The sequence below is a fragment of the Podarcis tiliguerta genome (genome assembly GCF_965153285.1).
Source record: "Podarcis tiliguerta genome assembly, chromosome: 7".
Taxonomy (NCBI): domain Eukaryota; kingdom Metazoa; phylum Chordata; class Lepidosauria; order Squamata; family Lacertidae; genus Podarcis; species Podarcis tiliguerta.
Window position 1 is genome coordinate 46,854,481 of NC_139540.1, and position 27,872 is coordinate 46,882,352.

At 42.3% G+C, this 27,872-nt stretch overlaps 2 protein-coding genes across 2 annotated transcripts in view; one reads left to right on the forward strand and one right to left on the reverse strand.

Annotated features, from left to right (window-relative positions):
- The window catches only part of LAMA1 (laminin subunit alpha 1), an 86,281-nt gene extending 75,728 nt beyond the window's left edge, over positions 1 to 10,553 (reverse strand). Inside the window, exon 1 of the mRNA XM_083449974.1 lies at positions 10,335 to 10,553. Within this exon, the coding sequence (XP_083306100.1) occupies positions 10,335 to 10,419 (85 nt within the window). The 5' untranslated portion in view covers positions 10,420 to 10,553. The remainder of the gene's footprint in view (positions 1 to 10,334) is intronic.
- Positions 10,554 to 23,097: 12,544 nt separating this feature from the next.
- On the forward strand, positions 23,098 to 24,792 carry LRRC30 (leucine rich repeat containing 30). Its single transcript, XM_083450233.1, has one exon. The coding sequence runs from the start codon at positions 23,543 to 23,545 to the stop codon at positions 24,437 to 24,439; it is 897 nt and encodes a 298-aa protein (XP_083306359.1). The 5' UTR covers positions 23,098 to 23,542; the 3' UTR covers positions 24,440 to 24,792.
- The last annotated feature ends 3,080 nt before the right edge of the window (positions 24,793 to 27,872 follow it).

Consider the following 27,872-nt stretch of genomic DNA (forward strand, 5'->3'; position numbering starts at 1 on the left):
CTTATGGCTGAATTTCCAAATCTCAAGGATTACAAATTATGTGTGTAAATTGGTGAATACCTGATTATTCCAACATAGTTTGCTGCAAACTAGAGGTTCATGCAGTACTTGGTTTACAGTACTGTGGCTTATATGACACAGAACCATCGCAATATCCTTCACCAAAAGCAGAACTGAAAGCACATCTGTGCCAAACTCGCATCCTCCATACATCAATTTGGTTGTATGAACAGACCCACTGATATGTTATGACTGTGCAGGATTGCCAACAGAGACCATAATTTTGATACCTTGATACTGCACCCACTGAAAACATCGGTGACTAAGAAGCTACCAGAGGAAGTGTTCCCATCAGCAGAGGATCCCAAAAACAGAGTGTTACAAGAAGGGGGGGCACAGCAGGAATAGACATGGGTCCACTGGATCCTACAATTATAAATTTCCCAGAGAGAGGACCAATCCAGGCTCTCTGCTGCATCAGCCCATGTTGTTGTTTAGTCGTTTAGTCGTGTCCGACTCTTCGTGACCCCATGGACCAGAGCACACCAGGCACTTCTGTCTTCCACTGCCTCCTGCAGTTTGGTCAGACTCATGTTTGTAGCTTCGAAGACACTATCCAACCATCTCGTCCTCTGTCATCCCCTTCTCCTTGTGCCCTCCATCTTTCCCAAAATATATGCATCAGCCCATATGGTGCAACAAAAGAAGGGAGAAACTGCCCCACCACCGGCTTCCATCCTGACCAGCATGAGTTTTGGGTGTAGCCATGGCTCCATCTCTCCAAACCTTCCTGGCCCATAATTAGGATTTCTCTGCCTGGTTGTAATTCTATTCACACTTTCCTAGGTTCCATTGAAATAAATGGGATTTACTTCCAAGTATACATATTTAAGATTGCACAGTTAATTCAGAATATTCACACATTAAAAACTTTTTAAACTGAACAATTATTCATTCTTAATGTTTTAAAAGGAGTTCAGCAGAAGACAGTAACACCAATAACGTAATTCCATTTAAGTAAAAATGATGACTGAAGCTCTGAATGGTGAGGTGCATGTTTATAGAAGTCCCACATAAAACGTGGCTGATTATAGATATAATTTATGTGAAGTGCTTTGAATCCTTAGTGTGCTATAAAGTGCTCTGTTTTATTGGATTAAACTGCTACAGTACAGTTTTTACATGTGGTTCCAATAAAATGTGATGAATCCTCCTTCTCAACATGATACTAAGAAATAACAGTGGAATTCTCAGCATGATAAGAAATAAATAGATACAGTATGAATAACAGATGATTTTGGATATATTAGGATCAAAGGGAGGCAATGAAATTAATCTTGCTCCATGTGCAACATGGACATAGAGGAGGCACCATCCAATTTGCAAAGTATTATGCAATCCTTTTGGTCAACATTCTGAAACAGCTCATTCCCAAGAGGAAGCAATAAAACAATCTGCCGCTGCTCAAGCATTTCTGAGTTTAAGGTGATATCACTAAAGCTCCCAGTCTAGACCCTTTCAAGTTACTGGCCACAGAAACCCCACAGAGAACTTTCCTGTCAGTTTAGCAATCACCACAGACTGCGGACCATAAAGTAAAGAAAACCTCCAGCATATGTATGGAGACAAGGCAGTGATGAACACAGCCTTATCTCCCAAGATAAATCTCATGAAATATTTCAGAGTTTACCGGGGGGGGGGGGGGGCGGACGGCGGACAGTGCTGAGGCGGGGAAAGGGTCATTATTTCAAAAGGTGTTTTCTCAATCAAACCTGTTTTTGAAACTTACAAAACAGTAAGTGAACATGGGTTGTATCCAATGCTCGTCATAAGCAGAGTAGACCTACTGAAATTAATGAACACAAATATCTTTGTTTTATTCATTTCAATGGGTCTAGTAGTTAGAATGCAACTACCTATCTTCAAAGGGACAATAGCAGTATTTCTTCAAGTGATATAGTAATGTATTAAGGTAGCAATGTAGTAATATTTCTTCAAGAATCATCATCAACCAAGCTGTTAAGTCTTTAGTTTCAGAAAGCTGAAAAAATTGTCTTCTCTTTATGTAGTGCAATATTGCCAATCCACATATGTGATAAATAATGAACAAAGCTCATATGTAATAATATTGCATTTTTCCCATTCCTTTTTAATATGAAAAACTACTAGCCAGTGAAAAGCATAGTCTTCCAGGTCACCCTACACAAAACATAAAATTATAATTAAATGTACAACTCCTCTGGACCTTGTTTTTTAAAAAATAAGGAACCCAGATGGAAAGGATGAAAAAACTGAAGGCTCTGAATTTTTCTTTGATGTACAAAGTGAAGATTCTCAATGTCAGTACAACGATGTCATTTTAACACATATAGTGGAAGAGTTCTCACAATCTGATTTGCACATTTTCAAAAATAAAGTGAGTACTTCTGTATATCAAATGATGATGAAGTGATCTCATATTGTAGCACTTTTTCTAGTTTATCATACTACACTTCTTTGTTCTCTCTGGAAGATATCAGCATGGAGTGCATCAAGGACAGCAGTTGTGGAGCCCTTGTTTAAAACAAAAGCAACGGTGTTGAGGCTTTTGCTTCTTTTTTAGGATAAGCCCCCCCCCTTTAAAACCTGTAAATAAAACCCAGTAACTAATATCCTGGTGGACATGGACAAATGTACAGTATTTGGGGATGGCAAGGAGATTTTTCGTTAATCTTTAGCCTGCTTAGGAAAGCATTCACACTATTTTTCTGTATCACACATACCTTTGCACTGTACAAGCAAAGCAAATACCTATTTTGCTTTACCTTAGGCTGAAAATAACTCTGGTTCATTTTCCAACCCATGTTGGGTTCTAGCCCCATGTTGGGCCAAAGATTCCTGCATTGCAGGGGGTTTGACTAGATGACCCTTGTGGTCCCTCCATCTCTGTAATTCTATGATGAGACCATGGTAAATAGTAATAGAAAGCTAGAACAGGATCCTGAACTAGTTTACAGAATTAAGGCAAGTGGTCCACACCAGGCTCAAGTCAGGCAACATTTAACATCGTATCAAGGAGCCAACAGAAACAAACAAAAACTTTGTTTCACGTAAACAAAGCAAGTTTGCACTCTTACATGTCTCTCAGTGGCTCACAGACAAAAATATGGCTAACTTAGCCCAATAACTTGTCATATCATGTCCAAAGGCTGTGAGATTATAACTAGTTTAACTACCAAAAATATCAAAGACACCAGAAGGATTTGGAACACATTGTTATGCACGCGGCAAGGGGTCACACTGTTTAAATGTAAAACTCCAACTCAAATGTCTATGAAAGGCACTGAACAGCCCAGATGGTGTCCATAAATTTAATTTTATGCCTCTCTCTTTTTTGTTTAGGAAGATCTGCAGTTTTTCCAACCATGCCGTAAGTTGCATAGCAATTGGTTGAGCGATTAAAGTTACGGTATTTCACCTTCAACCTTTTTTCCCTACATTACTCCTAGCAAGTGTTTTAACAACCACACTTCCTCTTCCCACCCACCACCCACCCCCTTCTATTCCATATGTATACCCATGACACCTCTTGGTCAGTATTAATTTATAATGAAATATGTTCCTTCCAGTACTATCCCTTTGTCTCTTATCCATACAGCTTACTTGTGTGAAAATATATAAGCATAAAATGTATATGTGACAATATTTAAGTTTACCTTGGGCCATGTAATAGACCTGCAAACTAATAATACCAGTTCTTAGAAATTGCTTTTCTAAACTGCTCAGTGTGCTTGACATACATCAATGCAGTAAGACTGATAATCACCTTTCAGCAAGGTTACTGAAAAGGTTAGGGAAAGTGCTATAAATACCCAGGGTCAGTTTAAGGCATGATGGGAAACCATGGTTTCCTTATTCATACACCATCTGGAAAAAGCTTCAGGCTTTTCTGTATTTCCCCTCCTTTCTCCTCCACATTCACACACATGTGGAGACTGAAGATTTTAGCTTAACTCATGCTACTCTGGTCAGTTTAAACCAGCTATCTTCAACCTTTTCATACGCAGGACTCACTATTAACCACACTGTGGGACCCACTTCTTAATCTTTTACTATATATTGGCATAGCGGTAGTGCTCTTGTTGCAATCTGGATCAGGCCACGATCCACTAATGGGTCCTGAAGGAGTAGACTTTGGTATTTCAAATTTCAACAGCGCCTCCCACTTTCTGTTCTGCTCAATTCACTACATCATAGTTATGTTGCCCTGTGATGCCCCCAGGCTCAGTGCCCTGTGTGGCAGAACTGGTCATGCTGCCCTAAACCCGCCTCTGTATACTGATCGGACAAGCCACCTCTGGGTCCTTATTTCCGACAAGCAAGGATCAAACCACGGTTTACACAGCTGGTTTGTTCCCTAAGGAAAGCAGAAGAGCACAAGCCCAAGGCTCACCCATGTAGTAGGAAACCATAGCTTCTCATTATAAGCAAGCTGCAGGACTCTCTGCAAGCACTAGCGATAAGCTTATTCTTGGTGCTTAAAGAAAGTCCTTCATACCTGACAATCAGCAATGCAGAGGGAGAAATGCTCAATTTATAGGAACATTTTCCCCTCTGCATAGCTGATTGGTGCCTTCTTGAAGCACCAAGAAGGAGCCCCTTGAAATCACCAATCAGTATATCTGCAGTTACAGCAACCTCCTTTGAACTTTGACAGGTTTCAATTATCTGGTGTCATTATGACATCAGGTGATTGATATGTGTGTGTGGCCCTACCCACCATTCAAAATTGACCAGTGGGGGATCTAGCATTCTGCCCCTGCATTAATACCCAAGTCAGTCCTAAGTATTTTTATTAATTTGATTTACACCCAAGTCTATCCCACGTTTTTAGAGCAACTCCCACCAGTTTTTCTTAATGGTAATGGCTATTGTGAGGAAGGGAGCCAATAATTTAAGGAACTCAAGAGGTTTAGGGGGTAAAATAAGAGTAAAACAAAACATTATTCGTCTAGTAGCCATTATATGTTGAAATAAAATGCTCCCAAATAACCATTTTTTAAGCATGTACCCATAATATGGAACCATGGTGAGGTCTAAGAGGATTTGACACAGCCACCTCTCTGAAGCTAAACAGGGTTCGAGTCTGTCCGGTACCTAGAGGATAAGCTTCCTGGGAACCCAATGCTCCCCGCCTCTATTTCCATGATGGACAAAAGGACAGTGGCAGAGGAAGGGAGTGCAGTGGGGGCAGCCCCCCTCCCCCCGAGAGCGGTTGACATTGCCGTGCCACCCCACTGGGATGCTGGCTACAGGCGGCTAGCCCCACTCCCATGGGTGGCTAGCCCCCCTGCCCCCAGGTGCATAGCATGTGCACCCCTCCAGGTGCCCAAGCAGCTAGCTCCGCCTCTGCAAAAGGATACAAATTCACTAAATAATGAATGGTGTGTGGTTATATCCCTATATTACAAATGGGGGTGGAAGATTTTGGATTTTGGTTCATGGTTGAGCTAAGATTTCTACTAAATACCCCTCAGGTAACATGTTAAAACATTAAGATTACACCCGTACCCATATCAAAAGGAGATTTCTGGGTCAAAGGCCAGGGCAGATACGCAACCTAGTGCTGCAGCAAGCACAATGACCACAGATGGTCAAAATTTTTCTGCTATATTGCAAACATTTGTGAGCACATTAAAAACATACTTGCTGGCTAGAATCAAAGGAAACTATGCTTCAGAATATGGTCATCATAGCTAATGTTGTGGAGTTACTGCATAATCAGCGTTTTTAGCAAGGCAATGGCATTCTTACGTCTTAAAGCTCCTTTGTTTGCTGTCAGGAAATATGCACCCACATAATGAAAAGCAGGAAATGCTGAAGAGACTATTTCACCCAACATTATATTCAATGGTAATCAAGCACATATATTTTGGCTGTCACCAGTAACAGGTTTCAATAGATAATGGAAATGACTTGAGTAGCTGTCTTAGTAATGCAAGAAACTAGGTTTTGTTAATTTTATGTTATTTTGAGTTTCAGCTGTGTTTATCTTCAGCAAAAGCAATGTAGGCATTTGAATTTTCCCCACATTCTTGGGATTGCTTCTGGATTAGCATCTTCAGATAAAAAAAGGAATGCTGCATTCTGTAAACCAGTTGCAATGATTTGATAGCCACAAAATTCCAGTAATGGGCAGACATGCTTATCTGTTATCTGAATGAATGAAAAGTGTGGTCTTCTGCCCAAATCATAAAAAATGGAGAAGGTTTTTTTCCCCAGAAGAAAACTGAGAAGTTGCAGTGTGTATTTAAAGGGAATAATCAGGACTCTTGATTATAACAATAGACGCTCTGGTGTGCACTCAAAAACACTATGCACATTCTTGCACTCATGTGCGCACATGATATATATATATATATATTCCCATTAATTTCAGTGGAGGTGCAACTCTGCATACACATTACTTGTACATGCAGCGTAGGTGAAGCGATTAGGAAAATGCTATGTGTATACTTCAATGCACATATGTGGTCCAAGATAAGGTTGAATACGCATATTATCTGGGGAAAGAGGTAACATGCTTTTACCTTGATACTCAGGACCTGAGTCTATCTTTGCCCAACTCCATTATAATGTCCCCAAAGAGACAATATATAATTGCGGCACTCAGCAATTAAGACCATTCATGCAAAAAGGTTGTGCTTTCTGCCTAACCTTGAATATGGATGTCACCCAATACTGTCAGTTTCAGAAGAATCTATGAGAAAATATTTTGTGCTGGTTATGAAATGCTTTATAAACAACTGCCTCCCTGTTCACCTATCTGATGCCAGTTCAGGAGTGGCAGAGGAAAAATGAAAATAAAGACTGGCACTTTATACAGACAGTCACTTTATACAACTCATCACAAGGATAGGGAGCTTGCATTGGGCACTACAGAAAGGAGGATGAAGAACAGTCTTCTCTCTTGGCTCAAAGTCTCATATAAGATTTAAAGATGATTACAGAGGCACCAGATATCAGGCTGTAAGAGCTTAAAATTCTTCTTGCTTGTTTACAGGTCCATAAAGTCTTTGCTTTCTAGTTTGTTTAGTAGGGTCAGTAAGTTGTCTGTTTCCTCATGTCTTGCCTCATTAAGAAGATAGCCCAGAGATGCAAATCCCAGATGGCACAAACCACATGATGCATCATACCTTCTTTATAGGATATTGCTTAACTCATTTCCTGTTCAGCACAAAAACCCATCACTGTCTTTAATGTTATCAACAGAAGTCAAATAAAGATTTCAGCAGATTCTTACGTGCCAACTGCTATTTTATCAACTTTTTCTCAGATTAGATAACCTGAGGTACCACTTTGGCTAATGGGGCCTCCCGCTGCCACCGCGCTGCCGCCACGCGATTTCTGTTCTCATCCTGAAGCAAAGTTCTTAACCCGAGGTACTATTTCTGGGATAGCAGAGTGTAACCTGAAGTGTCTCTAACCTGAAGCACCTGTAACCAGAGGTACCACTGTATATCAACCATGCCTTTAAAGTGGGGGTGCTCCCATACTCACTATTAACAGCTTAATGCACATAGTCAAGGTAGTTCTGTATCCTTTGGATGTGACTAGCAAAGAATTACAAAATAATGCAGAATCCATTTAGGCAAATAAAGCCCCCCAAGATTCCACTGGTGCTCAAAACATGTGCATTTTACCAAAGCACATACACACACTACTCCTTATGCACTAGTCCAGAGCACCCAGCTGCTTAACAATGCTTGCGATGGTGATTTTAACACTGCCTTGACCATGTGCCACATATTCGTCTTCATCTGTCCTTTCTGCTGTGCCTTATTCTTTATTGCATCACACTTGCAGCTCTACCAAACTAATTGAACTGAGGCCCCAGGGCAATTCTTTTGCATGGGCTAATCTGTCACTGGTAAAATTGAGAGGAGTTAGCTCATAGGTAACCTCATCTGGCCCTCTTGCATCTTTTAACAACTCACACAAATGATTTATCCATATGAGCAGGGAAACTATGGAAGAGGGAACTGGAATACTGTACATCAGTTGCTGGAGTTGAACTCTGAAAATGTACATTTCCATTCATGGAAGCTGATCCTTAGTTCTCAATGAGGTTACTAGTCCAGCATTATCTCACACATGCCTCATGCAGAGATAATGTATGTGCCAGCCCCAATGCTTTAGAGAAGACATAGCACTAGGGTCTTAATAATGTGTGTCAATAAATTAATTAAGGTTACATTCTTATACCAACTTACCTCATAGGGATTAAGTTTTAACAAGGCATATATAGGATTGTGCTGTCAGTTAAAGTATTCATGCAATAACTAGCAAAGTAATTATGACACCAGTATGACCCAATGTGACCTTTCCCTATATTACGAGTAGCCAACATGGATGCCTCAATGCAGACTACAGCTTCCTTTGTGCCTGGTGATTGGTCCTGCTGACTGAGACTGCTGGGAGTTGGAGTCCAACAGCATCTGGATGGTGACACATTGGAAAACCCTGCATGACTAGTAGTGTGCCAATGGATGAAAGAGCACGTTTTGCCACCATCATGATGGGAGACATAGATAAAGCAACATATGCTTCCAGCCTGGCTACAGGTTGACTCTTATGCCTTCCTAACTCTGGTGCAGAAATTCTGCCAGAAATTTGACTCAGTATGCATGAATGCAATCTCTGCAACTTACAATCTGCTGAGAATTACTTCTTTCAGATGTGATACACATTGCAAAAATGCCATGTTTCTTTCTCTTTTTTTAAGGGTTTCCAGCCACCATAGGCACAGAATGTACATATTAATGAATTTCCCCAAGCTCTGTTTCTCTCACCCTCCAGCCCCTATAATAAGGCATGCCATCATCATCTACTCTGAATGGCTGACTACACACTTGCTTCAGCGCCACACAAAAGCAGCTTGATGAAATGTGTCCTTTCCCTGGGACCCCATAGTTCACGTGCATCATTAGTCTGGGATGCAGTAGCCCTTTTGCAGCCTGTGGGTGAGTGCCAGATCCTATCTATCTAATCCTCAAAGTGGCTGGAAGCAAAATCCAGAAACAAGGCGTTTGGGGGCAGGGAAAAGCCCAGCATCCTCCGGGAGATACAATGGCAAGTGAACCCCCTCCTAGCAGTCCTGAATGCCTGACTCTGTCCATCCAGAAAGAAAAGAACAGTTTGAGGAGGGAGGGGTAAGTCTGTCAAGTTTGGCTGCTTCTCCTTGTTAGCAGACAATGAGGGAGCATTTGTGAAAAGCATCTCCCCCCCCCCCAAATAATCACATGTTAATCTGGAAGCAGGCCAACAGCATCAAACTATTTTAAAACTTTTTTAAAAAATGCCAAGAAAGCTTTTCATACAATAAACCGTAACAAAGAAAACCTCTTGAGTTCCACCCAAATGTGTAGGGGGAATCCCAAACCAGTTGATTTCCCCCTCACTTCAAAGCCTTCTCCCTACTCCTAAAAAAGTTTCATCTGCCACAAAGCAAATCGGCGGCCCCTTCATCCTCAACAGCTAAGGCGAGCATTGGAATCCACTTCACCGCCAGCAGAGGAGATGAAAGAAAAGGCAGGGGAGGAAAAGAGAAAAGGGGAAGAAGGGGGGATGCAAATTGCAAACAGAAAGTCCTGGAAGAAGAAGAGAGAGGAGGCGAGAAAGCCATTCGGGGTGGGAAACGGGGAGCCATTGGGAAAGGCAAGGGGAAGAAGGATCCCGGCCACAGCTGGGGCAGAGGACTTTGACACACACCAACACACATCTACAAAAAGTGCAAAATAAACCAGAGACGCGCCCAGCCAAGTCTCCCGTAGTGGCATCTGCTTTCTTCAAGAGAGACAAGAAGCTACATTCTAAACACGTGGGAGCCAGACAATAATGGCTCTTATTTATTTTTAATCGGGTGGCATCGCCGGGGGTTTCTCTCCCTAACGAGAGCATCCCAATCTACGCTTCACCCACTTCAGTCCACGGGCATTTTGGAGCCTCCAAGAAGCACCTCCCTCGGGCAGCGCTCCTGGGCAGCCACCAGAAACAGGCTGGCCGCACCTTGCCCGGCTCGCCTTTGCAAAGCACCCCGAGGAGGTCGAAGTGAGCGACCCGGGCTGGGGACGGCGAGGAATGCATGAAGGCGTCGCATCCTCCAAGTGGGAAACCCCAGCGAGGGGGCGGGGGAGGGAAGCCAGAGTCCATTTCTGCACGTGTTGCAACGGCACCCTTCGCACGTGCTCGGCCACCCCCACCCCACCCCACCCGGCACTGCCACTCTGAGGCGCCGCGCTAAACCTTCGGCTAGGGAGGAGTCCCTCAAGTCCCGGCCAGCGCGGCTTTCTCACCTCGGAGCTGGCCGTCCGCCACGGCGAAGAGCAGCGAAGCCAGGAGCGCCAGTTGCCAGGAGGAGGAGCAGCAGCAGCAGCCCATCTTCGCCCCCCGGGGATTGTTCGGCGACGGCGGCAGCAGCTCCACAGGTGGAAGCGCGGGAAGCCTCAGCCTGAGAGGAAAGTTTCCCCGGAGCCTTTTTGTTGCTGCTGCTTCGCCCAGCGCGCCAACCCCCCCTTTCCTCCTTCTCCCCTCCCTCAGCCCACCCCTTTATTGCCGCCCGCCTCTGCCGCCCCCTGCGGCAAGTGAGCCTTCAGTCCCTCGAAAGCGGAGAGAGGGTCGGGCAGATACCATTCCCCAAAGGGCGGGGTTCTCCCATAGGGCTCGGGGCTTTGGGGGTGCGGCTGGCTCCTCCTCTGGGAACCCGCGAGTCAAGAAAGCTGCCCTCCAAAGGCTCCAGCCAAAGATTCCCAGGGCGGTGTTTGGACTACCCGAGCCCCTTCCCAGCCACAGCGTCGTCCCTTCCCTCTCTCCATCCCCCCCCCGCTCGTGGTTCGTTCCAGCAGTAGCTGGGGTAGGCGCAGGGGAGACACATTCTTGAGCCGCTCAGAGCTTTTTTAAGCCGACGTGCCGCGACCCCTCCCCCCCAAAAAGAGAGAAATCTCCAGAGGAAACAAGAACAATGACTGTAGAGCCGCTTTGCATTCAATTCAAGGAATCCGTTGTGAGACAGGGTGTTTTGAACACGAAGAATATGCACTATCCTGTCCGTGTGAAATGCCCATCCCGGGACATCCTGTGTTACAAAGGAGAAGTGGCTTTTGGTGTTGGAATGACGCTTTGCAGAGTCTTAAATCAGGATAAAGCCAGTGAATACATGGGGCGGGAGACAGAGAAGCATCAATATACAATGTTCATTTAATTCCACTGTGTATCCGAAGCCATAACAGATTAGTTGCTCTCTCACCTTGGAGCTTGATTTGAGCTGCAATTCAGAACCAGAACTTGTTTTCACGTTTGGAAGGATATCCACAACTTTTGAAAAGTGCATTTTTAGGAGCGCACCCCAAATTTGACAGTTGCACACCTGACATTAGGGGGCAGCGCTTTGTAGATCAGCTGGTGGAGTTCTGATGTAGGCTGATGGGCACCAGCGCCTCTTTATAAATTAAGCAGCAGGGGCCAAATTTAGGGGCAGGCAGGGCCCAAGCCTGAGGTGCCTGGCTTGGCATCAGGGAGCCTGCCACTCAAATCTCACATATCTAGTACCAACATTTTATCTTCACATTTAAAGCTGACAACACCTTTTTAAAAACCTCATTGCCTATGCAATACCTAGTATCATGAGTGATGGTGATCCAGATACACGTGTGCAAATATGTTGCCTTCTATAACAAAGTTAAGCCATGCATCATAGTTGTGAAATGGGCTACAACTGTGATAATAAAGAAAATATTCTAAATATATTAAACCAATAGAGTGAACGTGATAGATGCTCCTTGCCTAGGGTGCTGTTTGATGTAGGGGCAAGTCACGGCCACTCCACCCATCGTCGCATGTCCTGATGATGGGCACCCTTAAATTGCCTCTTAAGATTTAGAATGCATTTCTATGAAAAATCTGAGTTGGGTAGACAGGAAGTAGGTAGTTACCTGAATACTCATTGAACTTAAAACTATGGTTCCATGTAGATCATTAGCATGAGATAACTATAAAAAGTTGGATCTGAATGGAAACTCAGTGGTTGAAAAAAAATCAGTCTAAAACAATAGATGAACCAAGACAAAGCTGCAGAATATGCATTTATAACATGGTTCACATGTTCATGGAAACTGACAGTAAACCACATAAATGTTTCTCCATTTTGTACCATATTATATTATTAGGCAGAGACAGGGAGCAGTGACGAGGTATTGCAAACTGTCCCCTTCCCTCTAAGAAAGTTTATTGCTCTCAGATGCAATACTAGATGATGATTCATTATCACTACTGATGTACCATTCAAATGCCAGAACATTTAATGGCTTCTGGACATTTAATGGAATCTTATTTTGCATTAGGTGCCAAAATACCTTGCACTGGCCCAACTTGTGGTTAAGAGAGAAGCTGGTTTTCTGACGGTGTCCCCATTATATTGGGGGGTGCTTCAGAATCCTGTCCAAAATATATTAGGTTGCGATTCTGTTAAAGCATCTGTGACAATGAAATTATAGATTTCTACATACTTTCTGGTTGTGAGTTGAAAGGCATTGTGAATCTAATCTGAAATAATTCTAGAGTTTGCTTTAAGATAATTCCATCACTAAATTTGCCTTAGTGTTTGATGACCTGGTGTCTTGCTATCTTGATGAGTAAGAAAAGACAACTTGCAAATGTATTCAGTATAAACTGAAGGCTGGGTAAGGGGGATTTAGTAATTTATAAAGATTGTGTTTCTGTGTAAACAAGAGCTGTTGATTAGAGTCATGTTACTAAGAATGAGAAACATGTGGAATCAGAACCTAATTAGGAGTCTCAAGAGATAAATTCTCTTGCTGACTTTTATCATCAGTCTCTGCACTGAGACAAGTAAAAAAAAACTTTTCAGGTGTGCTTGAGTTGCTATCACTGACTCAACATTTTAGCTGTTCATTTACCATGACAATATTCTTCTATCTTTCATCTCCTGCCTAGCGGCTTTGAGTGTGCTTCTATTTAAGTCTTAATTTTAAATGCAGCAGCACCACACCAACCTCATTTGGGATAGATCAGCCTCATATAACCAGCCTCATATAACATGTGTATCTCTAATTAATGCATGAGGGGTTAAGACCATAGAGTAAACTGTCCTGCCAGGCTTAGCTATGTCACACACCCTCACCTTTGGGAGGAAGGGATACTAAGATCTTTGTTATCTCTCATTCCACAGTGTGAATCCTACCTGTAAGGAAATCAAAGCTGCATGCTCCAAGTTCAGACCATGTGGCTTTAGCAAGCCATCTTTGTGTTTCTATACCAATAATTTAGAAACATTTACCATTTTGCAACTAAGTTATACTGCCAATCTTTTCTTTCTGCCGTATGGAAAAGCACATGAATCTGACCTTTGAAGAATTTGTAAATAAATCATTTTTAAGTTACCAAATGTGTGGTCTCTTTCTAGTGCTGTTTTTCTAGAAAAAGAAGTGCTGGAATTCACAATGAACACCTCCCTTGTTCTCTTATAATGGCAGTGGTGCCCACCTGAGGTGCCGGAATTGAGTTCCGGCGAGATCCAGCGGGGGGGAAGCCCTGTTTCTTTCTATGCTAAAGGAAGTGGGGGACTTTGGAAGCAATTTAGAAGTGGATATTTCAAAGGTCTAACAGTCCATGTTTCCATGTTTTACTTTGCTACTAGTTTCAATGGCTATCAGCCACCACTGCTGACCAGTCGACAGCATAGTATTCTCTGCTTAAGGCAGAAGTAAGAAACCTGTGAGCCTCTGGCTGTTGTTGAACTTCAGCTCCAGCCAGCATGGACAACAGTCAGGAATGATAGGAGCCGTAGTTCAATAATATCTGGAGGACCACAGGTCTCCTTTCATTAGCATGAAATAAACCAAGACATATAGTGTCATGTTTCACTTGTTTAAAGGGATCTGAGACCCAAGGGTCCAGGGAGAATCAAAATTACTGAAAACACTGGGAGGTGATGTCCAAGTCTCTCTCCCCCCCCCCCACACACATGCAAAAGCTCTGTGATGGTTCTCTGTTGATTGACCTTGCATGTAAAGAAGCTCAGGCCTGAAGTGATACAGGACCACTCCAAAGCCAGTGTTGGCCCAGCTCCTGACAGTTAAAACCAAGGTGGGCCTTCTCTGAACCCTTTCAGCTGATTAATTCACAAAGAGAACACAACAGGACTTTCTAAATCATTCTCCTTACCAGTGGAACTCATTGTCCAAAATATAGCTGACTCATTGCCCAAAATATAGCAAGGTAAACTATTCTTTTCAGGAAATTACTGACAGGTTATTTTGGTTTAAAAGCATTCATTACTGTTTTATGTTATATAAAAACTGATATTTTATTAGGTTTGTATGATTTTACTGATTGATATGTATTAAAGTATAACAAGCCATTCAGCATTATCATTTGATTATTGCCTCTCTTGGCATAACCAGCAAAAAAGTGGCTTAATTTCCCTTGCAGATTAAACCGAAATGTTGCTTTTTCTTTAAAATCATTAAAACCAGTTCTATAAAGCGCAGTACCTTTATTTTTGTTCTTAAAGTTATTACTTCTACTGAAAGTGTCAGTGTTAGAAAGTTATTTTAAAGCTAGGCATAAAAGACCCCCCCCCACGCCCAGTATCTTGTTCCATTTAATTGCGGGCTTGCAACAGTTGTATCATATTTCAAACAGGCTCTTGTGAATAAAGTATATTCTTTGAAATTGTTGCTTTATTCACTATTTATTTACTGTGGAAAAAATGTGTAGTAAAGGGCCAATGCCATTTGGGTGCAGGGTTTATGCAGCTCCCATTTTGGCAGTTGCTCAGGAGGTAACGAAATGAAAATCCTTACCTATTCAAGGTGAAGGCAGGAACCATCATCCTCACCCATTTGACTTCATGATATTATCACACATGGTGTGAGTCTCTTGATTCTCTTTGACCTCTCAATGGCACTTGGTACCACCAACCACAGCATTCTTCTGGGACACCTGGCAGAACAGATCCTGGTGGCACTGTACTGAACTGGATCCTATCCTGAGGGGTAGGATCCAGAAGGTGGGTCTGGAGGACTATTTGGATTGTGGTTCATGGAGCTCTACAGGATTGCATTCTATCCCCTATACTTCATTAACATCTGCATGAAATCCCTGGGTTGAAGACATTTGGAGACTGGGATGTGAAGTCATCAGTACATTGATGAGGCCCAGCTGTTTCTCATTTGCATCTGATCCTAGGGAGGCAGTGGAAACACTGTTAGCTATGAAAGTCTGGATAGAATAGCGGAAGCAATGCAGACAAGATAGAAGTACTGTTGGCAGGTGGGCCACCAGAGGAAGGACAATGCTTCTTGACTTTAGTCTTATTTGGCTTTGTGATGTCAAACCACCAGGAAACTCCTCCTATTTGGAGAATGATTGCAGGGCCAAAGGCACAGGTTAGGGAAATTGTTGATGCACCACCCACTCTGCTAGCTAACAACTTCTCTGATAGTGATAGTGGTCCTGGGCAACTTCAACATCCACACTGAGGATGTCTCAGGCCATAGGATTTCATGGCAAACATGGGACTATCTCAAATGGTCATTGGTCCAACACCCGCTCAATTTGGCCTTTGCTCCAAATGGGAAGAGGGGTGGTCTGGAAGTAGAAGGGGTAGATACTGCCCCATTGTCATGGTCAGACCAATTTGTGGTGATGTTTGGTCTAGCTTTTCCCACCTCAGATGTGGGGACCTGTTCAGATGGTCTGCCCTTGGAGGCTGATGGAATTTAATGGATTCCTGATGGCTCAGGAGGACTTCCCAGTGGAGAGAGCAAGTGCTCCTGTTGAAGCTTTTGTTTTACAGCAGAACAGTGAAGTGAGGACAGCAATTGGCACAATCATTTCTAAAGGTTCTCTCTAATGCAGGCATCCGCAACCTTCGGCTCTCCAGATGTTTTGGACTACAATTCCCATCATCCCTGACCACTGTTCCTGTTAGCTAGGGATCATGGGAGTTGTAGGCCAAAACATCTGGAGGGCTGCAGGTTGGGGGTGCCTGCTCTAGTGCTACAGAGATTGCATTGCTCCCTGGCATTTCAAGTTTGATGAAGCAGACTGTGCAGATTTTTAATGGCTATATAGTAATAATTAATCTATTAGTTTGCCAGGTATTTAACAAAAAGACAAACGTAACAGTATTTGGCAAAGGGTAGATATTTTTTATTGCACTGTATTCCAGTTATAGTTAAAATAACTTTTTCTTTTTCCTTCCTCTACACCTGTGGTTCCTAGTTAAGTACTGCAGATCCCTTGTTTTTCAAAAGCCAAGGCAAGCTTTTGAAAATGTTGATATCTCTTAGGTAGTTTTTGTTACGTGAATGGTGCCACAGACCCACTGGGGTTCTCAGACCACCAGTTGGAAACCACTGCTCTACGCGATCGTCTCTCAATTCTTTTGGAAGCTTGCTTAAATAATCTTCCTCACAAAATGCTTCGGACTTTTTCTTCTGAATGAAGTGTAGATATCCACTAGATGGCACTGTTTGATTGCACTGTTAAAGCAGCATGTCTCAGAAAAATTATATAAGCAATTACAATTTGTAGCAAAATATATGGCAGAGGAAAAATTACAGCAACAAATCTACCATGCTCTCAACATTAAATCATCAGGAACATAATATGGCCTATGGCCAATATGGAAATAAAACTGAACCGAACCATTTCTCAAGTAGTGGAAATCATCAGGAACATAATAATGACATACCTGTACATAATGCTAGAATCCATCGGTAAAATGTTGTCCACAAAATGTGAGAAATATCCAGCTTACTATGAAATATTTCCCCTGCAAAATATGTGTGGATACACAATATAGAGATTGGCCACTTTCATGCTTATAGTACACGAGTGGAAATTGGTACCATGTATGCTGAATCAAGTTGAGTGTGGGTTTTATTACAAGATTGATACCTCAGTAGTGAGAAGACAGGAAGTGGCCTTGCAGTTATGTGTTCTTTATGATGCTGAAGTTGCTTCCTGGTTCCCAAACCCTTATTTAACAAAGAGCTGTGTGAATAGCCTAAATCATTTATTTGAATCAACACCACAAAATATGAATTATAGTACCCCACATTGTGCACCTCCATCAATGGTCCACCATTATTCTCTGGGCAGGGGGAGGGATGTGTTGTTTTATGCAAAGTACATTAATGCAAAGGAACCTCAGTCCACAATTATGAAAAACTAAGCACTGGGTCACCCTCAAATGATGCATGTATGCCAGCAGGGGAATGTCCCCTATGACATGCCACATAATTGAATCCAGCCCACTGCTATCTTCCAGAACAAGGCACTGTCAACTTTAGCAACTTCACAAGAAACTTCACAATTTCACATGTTAAATGAAATGTTTATTTAGTTTGTCGTGGGGGCATATATAGTTTGACTTGTTCATTTTCCAATTAGTCATCCTAATTATCACCTTTTTCCTTCTCAAATCAATGTTCATTGTCCTCTGAACTTAAGTCCTGGTTACTAAAGTTGGTTAGTTTGTACATGAGCCCGTTTTTCATGCACACACATTCTGAAAGCTCACACTTGCAGGATAATAGACTGACCACAGTCTCAGGTCCTGACAGGCCCTTCATCAAGGGTACAGCTAGGTGCTCAGTCGCACCTCTGACTTCCAACTTCCAGCACCTCCCAACAGGCCTTGGTGTTTTTGAGTCCTGCTCTAAACACCTTTTCCATATCGCAGCCTGATAGTTTGCACATTGGGCATGTTTCATCAAACAATCCCTGCATGGTGGCAGTTGGTAACTCTCTACCTTTCAAGTACATGTGGTACCTTAGATCACTGACACCCACTCCAGGAACTTTGGGAGTATAAAGACAACATGCATCTGTCTCTAGTTTTTTCCATTATGTCAGCTTACAGATTCCACTCTTCCTCCAACTCATAAAATGTTTTCCAAAATTTTGCAGGGCATTTGACTATTTTTTAACAATAGCAATAACTTTTTATTTATACCCTGCCCACCTGGCTGGGTTTCCCCAGCCACTCTGGGTGGCTCACAACAGAATATTAAAAACACGATAAAACATCAAACATTTAAAACTTCCTTTCAGATGTCTTTTAAAAGTCAGTTGTTTGTTTCCTTGACGCCTGACGGGAGGGCATTCCACAGGGTGGGCACCACTACCGAGAAGGCCCTCTGCCTGGTTCCCTGTAACCTCACTTCTCACAGGCAGGGAAGTGCCAGAAGGATCTCGAACTGGGCCTTTACTGGCAAATGCACTTGCATGATCCTATCCAGTGTGTGCATACTTCCTAATCAAAGCCCTACATACATCTCTGCCAAGCCTTGAGGTGATTTTCCAGAGTGCTGCAAGTCGTACCACCTCATTTCAGGAACAATTGTGCCACAATTCTGTCACAAAATTCCAGGCACATAACCAATACATACGTTTCATCAAAGCAGAGCTCTATTCAGTAGCAAGGGATGCATGCAGACATAGTCCTGCATTCCCCTTCTTCATGCATACGCCAGGGAGAAGGCACCTCCTTTCTGCTGTCTTTTTTATTTTACAGATTTCCCATTGACTGTCGTGAAGAGCACCTTCTCCCCCAGCTTCTCTCTATAATCTTTTTTCTGCCACTCATCATTTAGGAATGTGATCAGACTGGTATTGATGTTGCTTCCAGACAGAAATTTCTTCCACGGTCTTACAATTTGTGCATTGGTGATACTCTGTAGGCTATGTGCAGCCTCTTCACCTCTAAATGATCTTTCACAGGTTTTGATTGACACTGCCTGGTAAGTGTCAAACACAGCGCCCTTTTACTGCTGCTCTCTTCCCTGATTGCCACGGAAGAAAACTGTTTATCCAACCTCTCCAAAGTCACCTTTCACCTTCTGCACTAGAGTTGCCGGGTTCATCCTCTTCCTCTGTGGCATTCCTCTTCAGTGAGTAAGCTTTAATAATAATAATAATAATAATAATAATAATAATTTTATAATTTGTACCCTGCCCCTCTGACTGCGATGCCTCAGCTACTCTGGCTGGCTTTGTCTGTCTTTCTATGTAATCCTTCTGCTGTTGACAAACTTCATAGCATTGGATCCAAAGGATGAGAGAGGATATCAGCCATCTGCAGATCATAGGCTTGTGCCATCAAAACAATGCTTCCAAATATTAAGACCAGGCAGACCCCCTCATTGAACTTCCCTCCTTGCTGAAATTCCAGTGCATGGCAAAAACATTTTTATTTCAACATTTTTAAGTGTTCTTATGAAGTTATGGTTAATTTGAACTGATTTTCTGCTTTAAGCCTATTGTACACTGTTTAAACACTGTGGCATTAAACAGTATTTCGAAGCTTTAACTTTTGCTTCACTTAGTTAATTAAATTTCTGTCCTGTCCTTCCTCCCAAAGAAGCTACAAACAACAAAGTAGTAAAACAATACAGTTTAAATTTTGTATAGATTTATAGATATATCCTTTTAAAAATAATTGTTGTTGTTGTTGTTTAGTCGTTCAGTCATGTCCGACTTTTCGTGACCCCATGGACTAGAGCACGCCAGGCACTCCTGTCTTCCACTGCCACCCGCAGTTTGGTCAGGTTCATGTTTGTAGCTTCGAGAACACTGTCTAACCATCTCATCCTCTGTCGTCCCCTTCTCCTTGTGCCCTCCATCTTTCCCAACATCAGGGTCTTTTCCAGTGAGTCTTCTCTTCTCATGAGATGGCCAAAGTATTGGAGCCTCAGCTTCACGATCTGTCCTTCCAGTGAGCACTCAGGGCTGATTTCCTTAAGAATGGATGCGTTTGATCTTCTTGCAGTCCATGGGACTCTCAAGAGTCTCCTCCAGCACCATAATTCAAAAGCGTCAATTCTTCGGCGATCAGCCTTCTTTATGGTCCAGCTCTCACTTCCATACATCACAACTGGGAAAACCATACGGAAACTATAATTAGAAACATCTAAAAACATTTTAAAACAGTCACAAAACCTCACAGATAATAATTCCCAGACTGTCAAACAGTACCTTTTGGGCATCAAATGCCTAGGTGCATAGGAATGTTTTAAATTCCCCCTAAATCTTAATATAGAGGGGGAGGGAGGGAGGGAGGGAAGGAGGGAGACCAGGGAAGGCATTCCACAACATTCCACCAATGGGGCCTTCCCTGTCAATCATCAGGCCCATGATGCTTGATATTGGTGGGCAGCATTTTGGTACTTCAGGTACTTTGCTCCTGGACGGCTGACTAGGGTTGCCATATTTCAAAAAGTGAAAATCCAGACACAAAAGTTGTTGAGGGTTGTGTTGTTGTTTTTTAAGGAAAGCAACACTGCCAATGTGGGTTATCATACGCCAGAAATTTCCCATAGATTTTTGTGATTTCCACCTGGACACTGCTTCTGACTGCAGTATTCCAGCTATATCCGGGAAATTCCGGACGTATGGCAACCCTACACTTAGTTCCATTAGGCTGCTCCAACTCACTAACCAAGCAGACGCATTCTGCACTAGCTGTAGCTTCTGGGTTGTCTAAAAAGGTAGCCCCATATAGAGTGTTTTGCAACAGTCCAGAGCATGGACAACTGAGGTCAGGCTATCACAGTCCACAAACAGCCACAGTTGTAGTTAACACAAATCAGGGCTGTGACCAAAATCTGCCCAAACTGAATCAGAAGAATTTGGCAGGATCCAGACTAAATCAGCCCAGGTTGGCTCAGCCCAAGCAGAGTGATCTGGATACAGCACCACTTTCTTCCTTTGTTCTCCCCTCTTGAATTACTGCTTAATTAGTAAGGGCCCCTTTAGTGGGTGGAACTCTCCATCCTTGAACAAAATTTCCTTCAGTTCATGGTACAAAAAGTACAATATTGTGCTGCTGGATGGGGTTTCTTATTTTGTATAAGACAGTGGAAGAAATGCAGAGAAGAGACATAATGAATGCAAAAAGCTGTCTGAACTGCTCATTAAAATACTGTATGGTTTCAGATAATCTGTTCAAACTGGAAGGTGCAATATTTGAGACCAAGTTCTTCCCACTTGCTGGGCTCCATTCTGCTACAGTTTCTTGTTCCTTTTAATCTACATCTTGGGATCATTCTCAATGAAAAACAGTACGGACAAGAGAAGTAAAGATTTTCTGCCCTTTTCAAATTTTTGTTCTTTTCATTTTTACTTTCTTTTCTAATTACTAGGCTCCTACCTCTCTATGGCTTATCGCCCAGTTCTTCCATTGGCAACTTCTGATCAAAAGAGACTTTTGCTTTATAACTTGTCTCTTCAGAATATGGCCGTGCACTTTTTCCTACTTGGCAGAACTGGGCACTAATTAAAGAGAGAGGGAGATAACCAAGGAGAGTGGAACATTATGTGACAGGTAAAGGTAAAGGTACACCTGCCCGTAGGGGCCAGTCTTGCCAGACTCTAGGGTTGTGCGCTCATCTCACTCTATAGGCAGACACTTCCGGGTCACGTGGCCAGCGTGACAAGCTGCATCTGGCGAGCCAGCACAGCACATATGACATGATAGACAATTCCTAAAGTGGTGCCTTTAGGAAGTCCACTATCAGTATTTTTCTTTTTTCCAGAACCAGGGATGCAGACAAACCAGCAAGCTACAGTGACTGGTGGAGGATGAATGCCTTGAAAAATACGACTTGTTGAGAACTTGTCATATTTTGCTACAGAGGATCACTGGTATTCTCTCATCAAGGTGTTATCTTTAGCTGGAGCTACTCAATAGTTTAAATATTAAAGGATGAACTGTCAGTATTCTCTATTCAAGACAAAGCCATAATGGACTAAGTGGGACATGGTTTAATAAAGTCTGCCTGCAGTTTGTTTTTTTTAAATGACTTATTGATCTTCCAGAGTTTCTTTAACTTCTGCCTGTGAAATTTGTAGAGCAGTCATGAATCTGAGATTAACCCTACGAAGCAGCTTTGGTTACATTACTTCCATGCCTGTTCTTTTCATTCATTATTTCAATGAACTTGAGATGCAATTGGCTGAATCCACATCCTTTCTGGTCAAATTGATTTGCTCCTTTTTCAATGTTTTTTGTTTTATGAGGAACAAACATCAAGTCTAGGGTGCTTTCAGTTTAAGAAACATGCAATTGTTTTAAACTTAATACCAGCTAGAATTAGATTGTACTTGCTCAATTAATGTTCAACTTCTCTTTCATTTTCTCTGCCCTCAGGACATCATGGTCCAAAGGAAAGGGATGGGAAGGGAACTGGAAGTCAGAAGTTGGTACTGAACTGTAGTGTGACTCCAGGCAAGCTGTTCAGAATGGCTTTGTCTTCCAACTATATAGAAAGAGTTATCACTTGTATACTTATGTGCCTGTGGAAGGGTGGTTTTGTTTTGTTAAGTGAAAATCTGTTGATAACATATTCTTTTCTCAGAGCATTAGGCTGTGTTTCCTTTTTGGAATAGGAGTCCCAGCTGCATAGGAAAATGTGATTTATCTCTCCACAGTAGTTGCCCGTGGTCAAGCACTATCTGAAATAAGCAGGTGCATTCCGGCTTATTTTAATCAAATCGGTCAGCTTGATTGTCCTCATTCAGATCTGTACGATCCTTTCAAAGTTAAGCACTTTTATTCCCAAAGGAAGTAATTGCGGGGTTTAACTGTGCTGACTTTTAGAAATTGTTACCAGTGCAATCTTATACATGTCTATTCAGAAACAAGGTCCATTGAGTGCAATGAAGCTTATTCCCAGGTAAGTGGGTGTAGGATTGTAGACAGAAAAAAAATCCATTTGCAATATCACGAACCCACAAAATCTTGGGAATAAAGATGAAATTTGGGGCACCATACAGTTCTTTCTTGCCATTTTCAAGGGGAAGGAGAAGCACACGTGTCCTTGAAGTCACCTCCGAAAATGGCATCCTGGATTATTTTTGAATTTGAATAAAATTGAATCCGAAAATAAAATTTATGTGTGGAATTCCCTCTTTTTAAAAAATTGCAGCTGTAAATATTAAAGTTATTATGAAAGTTGTTCCTCAGCTGAATAAACAGTGCTGGGAGAGGGGAGGGGATCATCCTCTCTCCATGTTTTTTATAGTTACTCTTCCTAATTGTCCTGCTGCTACCTCATGCTCCAGATATCCAAGAAAGCTGACATGGTAAAGTTATATACAGCACTGCAGTGACCTCTTTGCAATGAGGATGCGTATCTCTCCAATAAAGCCCCAGACAAAATGACAGTGACAGCTGCCTCGTGGCATTCAGCTTGAATGGAACAGGTTTGCTCAGAAGTGTCAGTCGCCAGCGTGTCATGACAGCAGATAGCACCAAGGAAAACATCTTTAAGCCCCATCCTGGAAAAGTGAAACTTCTTTCAGCAGCTGCAGAGGCTGTTTAGCAGGAAAGGTGCTCTTCAAAGTCTTTGCACTTCTTCTTGGGTGGATCTTCTTTTATGAACCTCCTGAAAGCTGAAACCTTTTGCCAGGTGTTAGTTGCAGAAGCCCATAAAACAAAACCTCCCTCAGCATAAGCAGCAAAGCTGGAGGGTTTATGGGTGGAAGGAACACCAAGAACCAAGAGAAGAAAAGCACGATGCTGTTGAAGAGGAGTCAGAAGTTACCTCTGTGGGAAGACGCTCTCCTCTCTGGGAAAGACCCAAGAGCACTCCTGAAGCGTGGACTGCAGTATGTCAGCTTGAGCCTCATCATGAAAGGGATGACAAGGACGCCTGACTTTTTGTGGGGATTGCCACAGGTCCAGAAACTGAACCTCTCCCACAACCAGCTGGTGGTCCTTCCTCCTGCTTTGGCGAAACTTGACAGGCTGGTGGTGCTGAACCTGTGTGGGAATCGCATGAGGTCTCTGCCGAAAGAGATTGGGCTACTCAGGAACCTGAAGGTTTTATTTGTCAACATGAATTGCTTGACGGAAGTACCGGCCGAACTCGGACACTGCAAGAAGCTGGAAGTCTTGAGCCTCTCTCACAACTGCATCTCCCATCTCCCTTCGAGCATCACAGACCTGATCAACCTGCGAAAGCTGAACCTCAGCAACAATCGCTTCATTTACATTCCCCTAAGTGTTTTTGCGTTGCGGAATTTAGATTTTCTACATGTAGGCTGCAACAAGCTTGAAAACATTGGAGACAGTATCCAATTTCTAGTCAACCTGCAGATCTTGATTGCTGATTATAACAAGATTCGCAGCTTGCCAAGGTCTATCTGCTCAGTCACTGCTCTTGAACTGCTAAATGTTGATTACAATTCCATTCAAATGCTTCCAGATGAACTCTATTTGCTCCGCCGATTGCCAAAAATTGCTTGGAATCCAATGGATAAGGGGCTACACATTGTGCACAACCCTTTGTCCAAGCCACTGCCACAGATTATAGATGGAGGACTGAATGCGCTCTACAGCTATCTCAAAGATAAAAACGAGCTCCCATAAATGTACACTTTGCTTGGGATAGACCTGGTGGCCATGTCTCAACTGAGTTCTTTAATTTTTCTGATCAGTAGCTTTTACTGCACTCATCAAGAGTTGGAGTACGGTTGCAATATTTCCCCCCGCCCTGAGCAAGTACATTGACTTTATGTTGACTGTGCAATGGATTTTCCAAATAGTATGTATCCTTGCAGTGCTGAGGTATCCTTTAGGATAGCAGGGGGTGAGGAGGAACCCCAGGGATTGACATATTTCTCTTTATTTAGCTGTAATCAGATTAATACAGAACCAACAGCAGTTTCAGGCTTTTCCCACCTGTCAGATTTCAATAACATTAATATAAAGCATATTGATGTGGTGTGATGTGATGGTCTTGTGAAGTTCAGTGGCACTTTAAACTCCTGTTTAGTGTCTTGTACCAAGGGAGGGGGGGACGCTACAGAAATCCTAACCACAAGAAGCTGAACTGATTCCTTAGGAAGAAAGCTTGATCTGGTTACAAAGCAATGTGTTTTTGTTCCATGACCTATCTGTTACTACATTCTGGCTGTGGTTCAGTCCATTTAATTTTCCAGTGTGTTTGATCCCAGACAAGCAAGTTGCTACCTAAAAAGATATTGTAGAAAGAGTTGGTGAATACATCTTGCAGCAATTGAGAAAAAAGCCCAGAATGGAAACGGCCAGTACCTCAAAATCTTGAAGCAGGGATTAGGTAACGTACATCACAACAAGTACCTGATGGAATGTATAGTTGCTTGTGATGTGAGAAGTGGGGGCATGGCCAGATCCACACCCCTTGTCAATGGGGCTTGTGCATGAGAACCGCCCAGTTCTCTGCCCAGGTGTATAGAAATGGTGAGCCAAATAGCTATTTTTTATGAGGAGAAACCTTCTAAGGCTTGAAGTCATTACTTGCCTCCTTTTCTAAAATTTTGGCCTGGGCACATATCATATGATGCCTGTCTGAGGTGGTTCTACCTAGTGTCCTTGTGGAAATATATTTCATGAATGTTTTCTAAAGAAGCAATAGGTTACCTGCCTTTCTCATAAAATCAAAATGCAGGGCTATCCCCTCACCTATTGTATGGGCTAGGTCCCTAACTGCTAGGAAAAATGGGAAAGGAAAAAATCTGGCAATTGACCAGAACTTATCTATCTGGGACAGTTGTGAATGTGAATACAAGCTTTGGGTAACTTTTAACTTCATGATAGCTATTTTAAAAAGAAAACCTTCACTTCAGAAGCAGGAATTTGTATCTGTGAAATGCACTTTTAAAAATGATGTCGTCAGCAGCTTCTGCAGTTTCGGTGCACAAGATGTAATGATGCAGAACGGGGTGTATTGCCTGAGAATGTTGTGCTAATGGAATACCTCAAAAGTGAGCAGCCTGCCCAGATTGTAGAGGATGTAAACTTGATTTGCATCTCACTTTGGAGCTATTTGTGAAGGGAAATTCAGGAGTCCTAAATATACTTCTTCAGCAGTTTCTGGCTCCCTGGATGCAATTAAGGAGAAAGAGAAGGCATATGAGACTGAGGAATAGTATCTGCAAAAAAAGAAAGAAAAAAGTGTCATGTAATTAATCAACTCAGGTTGCAACCCCTCTGCACACTTACTGGGGAATAAGCTGTATTGTACTCAGTGATACTCACATCATACATAGGATTGAATTGTCAATGCCTGATTAATGTAATATACAATACAAAAATCCACTGGGTATTTTGCTACATATTTGGGGCACAATGCCACCAAATTCAGCACTTTGTAAATCCAATTGATTTCAAAGTCAAATATTTCATCACTGTCTCACTGAAATCAGTGGGGCTTAAAATAGTTTATCTTTGATTGGGTGCCCTTAATATCTCCTTTACATCTCTTCTTACAAAACATATATATAGGGATGTATTAGGGTTTTTATGGCTCTTTTATTCTGAAATAAACATACAGTGAGCTAGTACATTTAATATATAGCAAAGGGGAAACACACAGAGAGACCTGAAGGCTGATGGACTGAGAAATGGATTGAGAAAACTCTTGAGTGTTTTGACAGAGTTTCCTGGTAGCAGTTATGTCAGTGCAACAAATGACAATGAAGGTGGTGAGTCCTATGGCAAACAAGCCCTATGGGGCACAACTGAAAGAACTGGATACGTTTAGCATGAAAAAGAGAAGCGTAAGGGGAAGCATGAAGAGCAATGCCACATGGAAGAAGGCAAAGACGTGAGTTCTGCTGCCTGAAAGAGACATAGCCAACTTAATGGGCTTATGTTGGGATAGAAGATTTTGGCTAAAGAGAAACATATTGAGAGTAAGAGCAATTCTACAATGGAACCAATTCTCTCTCTGTCTCTCTCTGTCTCTCTCTCTCATTTCACTATCCAGGCCTTTTAAATCTACTAGTTTCATTTATCTGTATGCTAATGTATGTCCTGCTGCTTATTATTAACGCTGGTTTTATTATGTAAATATGGCTTTTCAGTATTTTCATGTAAGATCAAGAGCCTGGCTGGAAAGTGGGGTCACAGCAAGAACATTTTTAAGACTCATGTGAGCGTACACTATTTATACATACAAATGGGTTCTAATTTTAAGGATGATAATTGTACTTAAAATATCCATCTCAAATGTCTGAATGTTGGCTCTTGTATGCCATTGTTGACAGTTATATGTTAAGGGTTGTTTTTTTTACCGAGTAATCCAATCCGTGTCTACTCAGAAGCAAATGCCACTGAGTTCAGAAGGGGCTTGCTCCCAGGTAAGGGAGTTTAGGATTGCATCATTTGTACATTTGATGCTGTCACATTAATCACTGGGCCGGGGAGATATCTGTTTATCAGCTAATAAGGATTAGGCAATAGAAGTTAGTTATGATATGATTTGGCTGTGATATCTCCCCATTGTAATTTGTATGGCAGCTTAAGAGAAATTGGCACTGCAGGAATGTTTAGGGTTCTGTTTCACAAGATGAAAAACAGCAGATGGTACAAGGAAAAGATCCCCAGACAGTAGCTAATCTATCTGAAAAAATCAAAATAGTGAGATGTGTGGATAAAGAAGGGAATAGAATATAAAGCGGAACACCAGTATTTTGAAAGTGATGATGGTGCAGAATAACAATAATATTTCCCTTGTCCTAATAAAACAGTTTAACTGGATGAAGCACTAAAATATAAACAATCTTCCTGTAAAGGGGGGGGGGGGGGAATCCCATGATTATAGCTGCAATACTATACAGAATTACCTGGGAGTGCTCCCTACTGAACACAGCGAGACTTACATCTGTGTAATTATGCATGGGACTGCACTGTTAACAGCAAACCAAATAACTGGAACTGCACATTTGCACGTTCCAGCGCATTCGTAATGAGGCAAATTATCCCCTCACATTAGCACTGAGCCCTGCTTCATTTTGTCCACCGCCATTCCAACCTCCTG

What these genes read in the sequence shown, in the direction of transcription:
- LRRC30 (XM_083450233.1), top strand. Translation starts at nt 23,543, where the DNA reads ATGGGTGGAAGGAACACCAAGAACCAAGAGAAGAAAAGCACGATGCTG.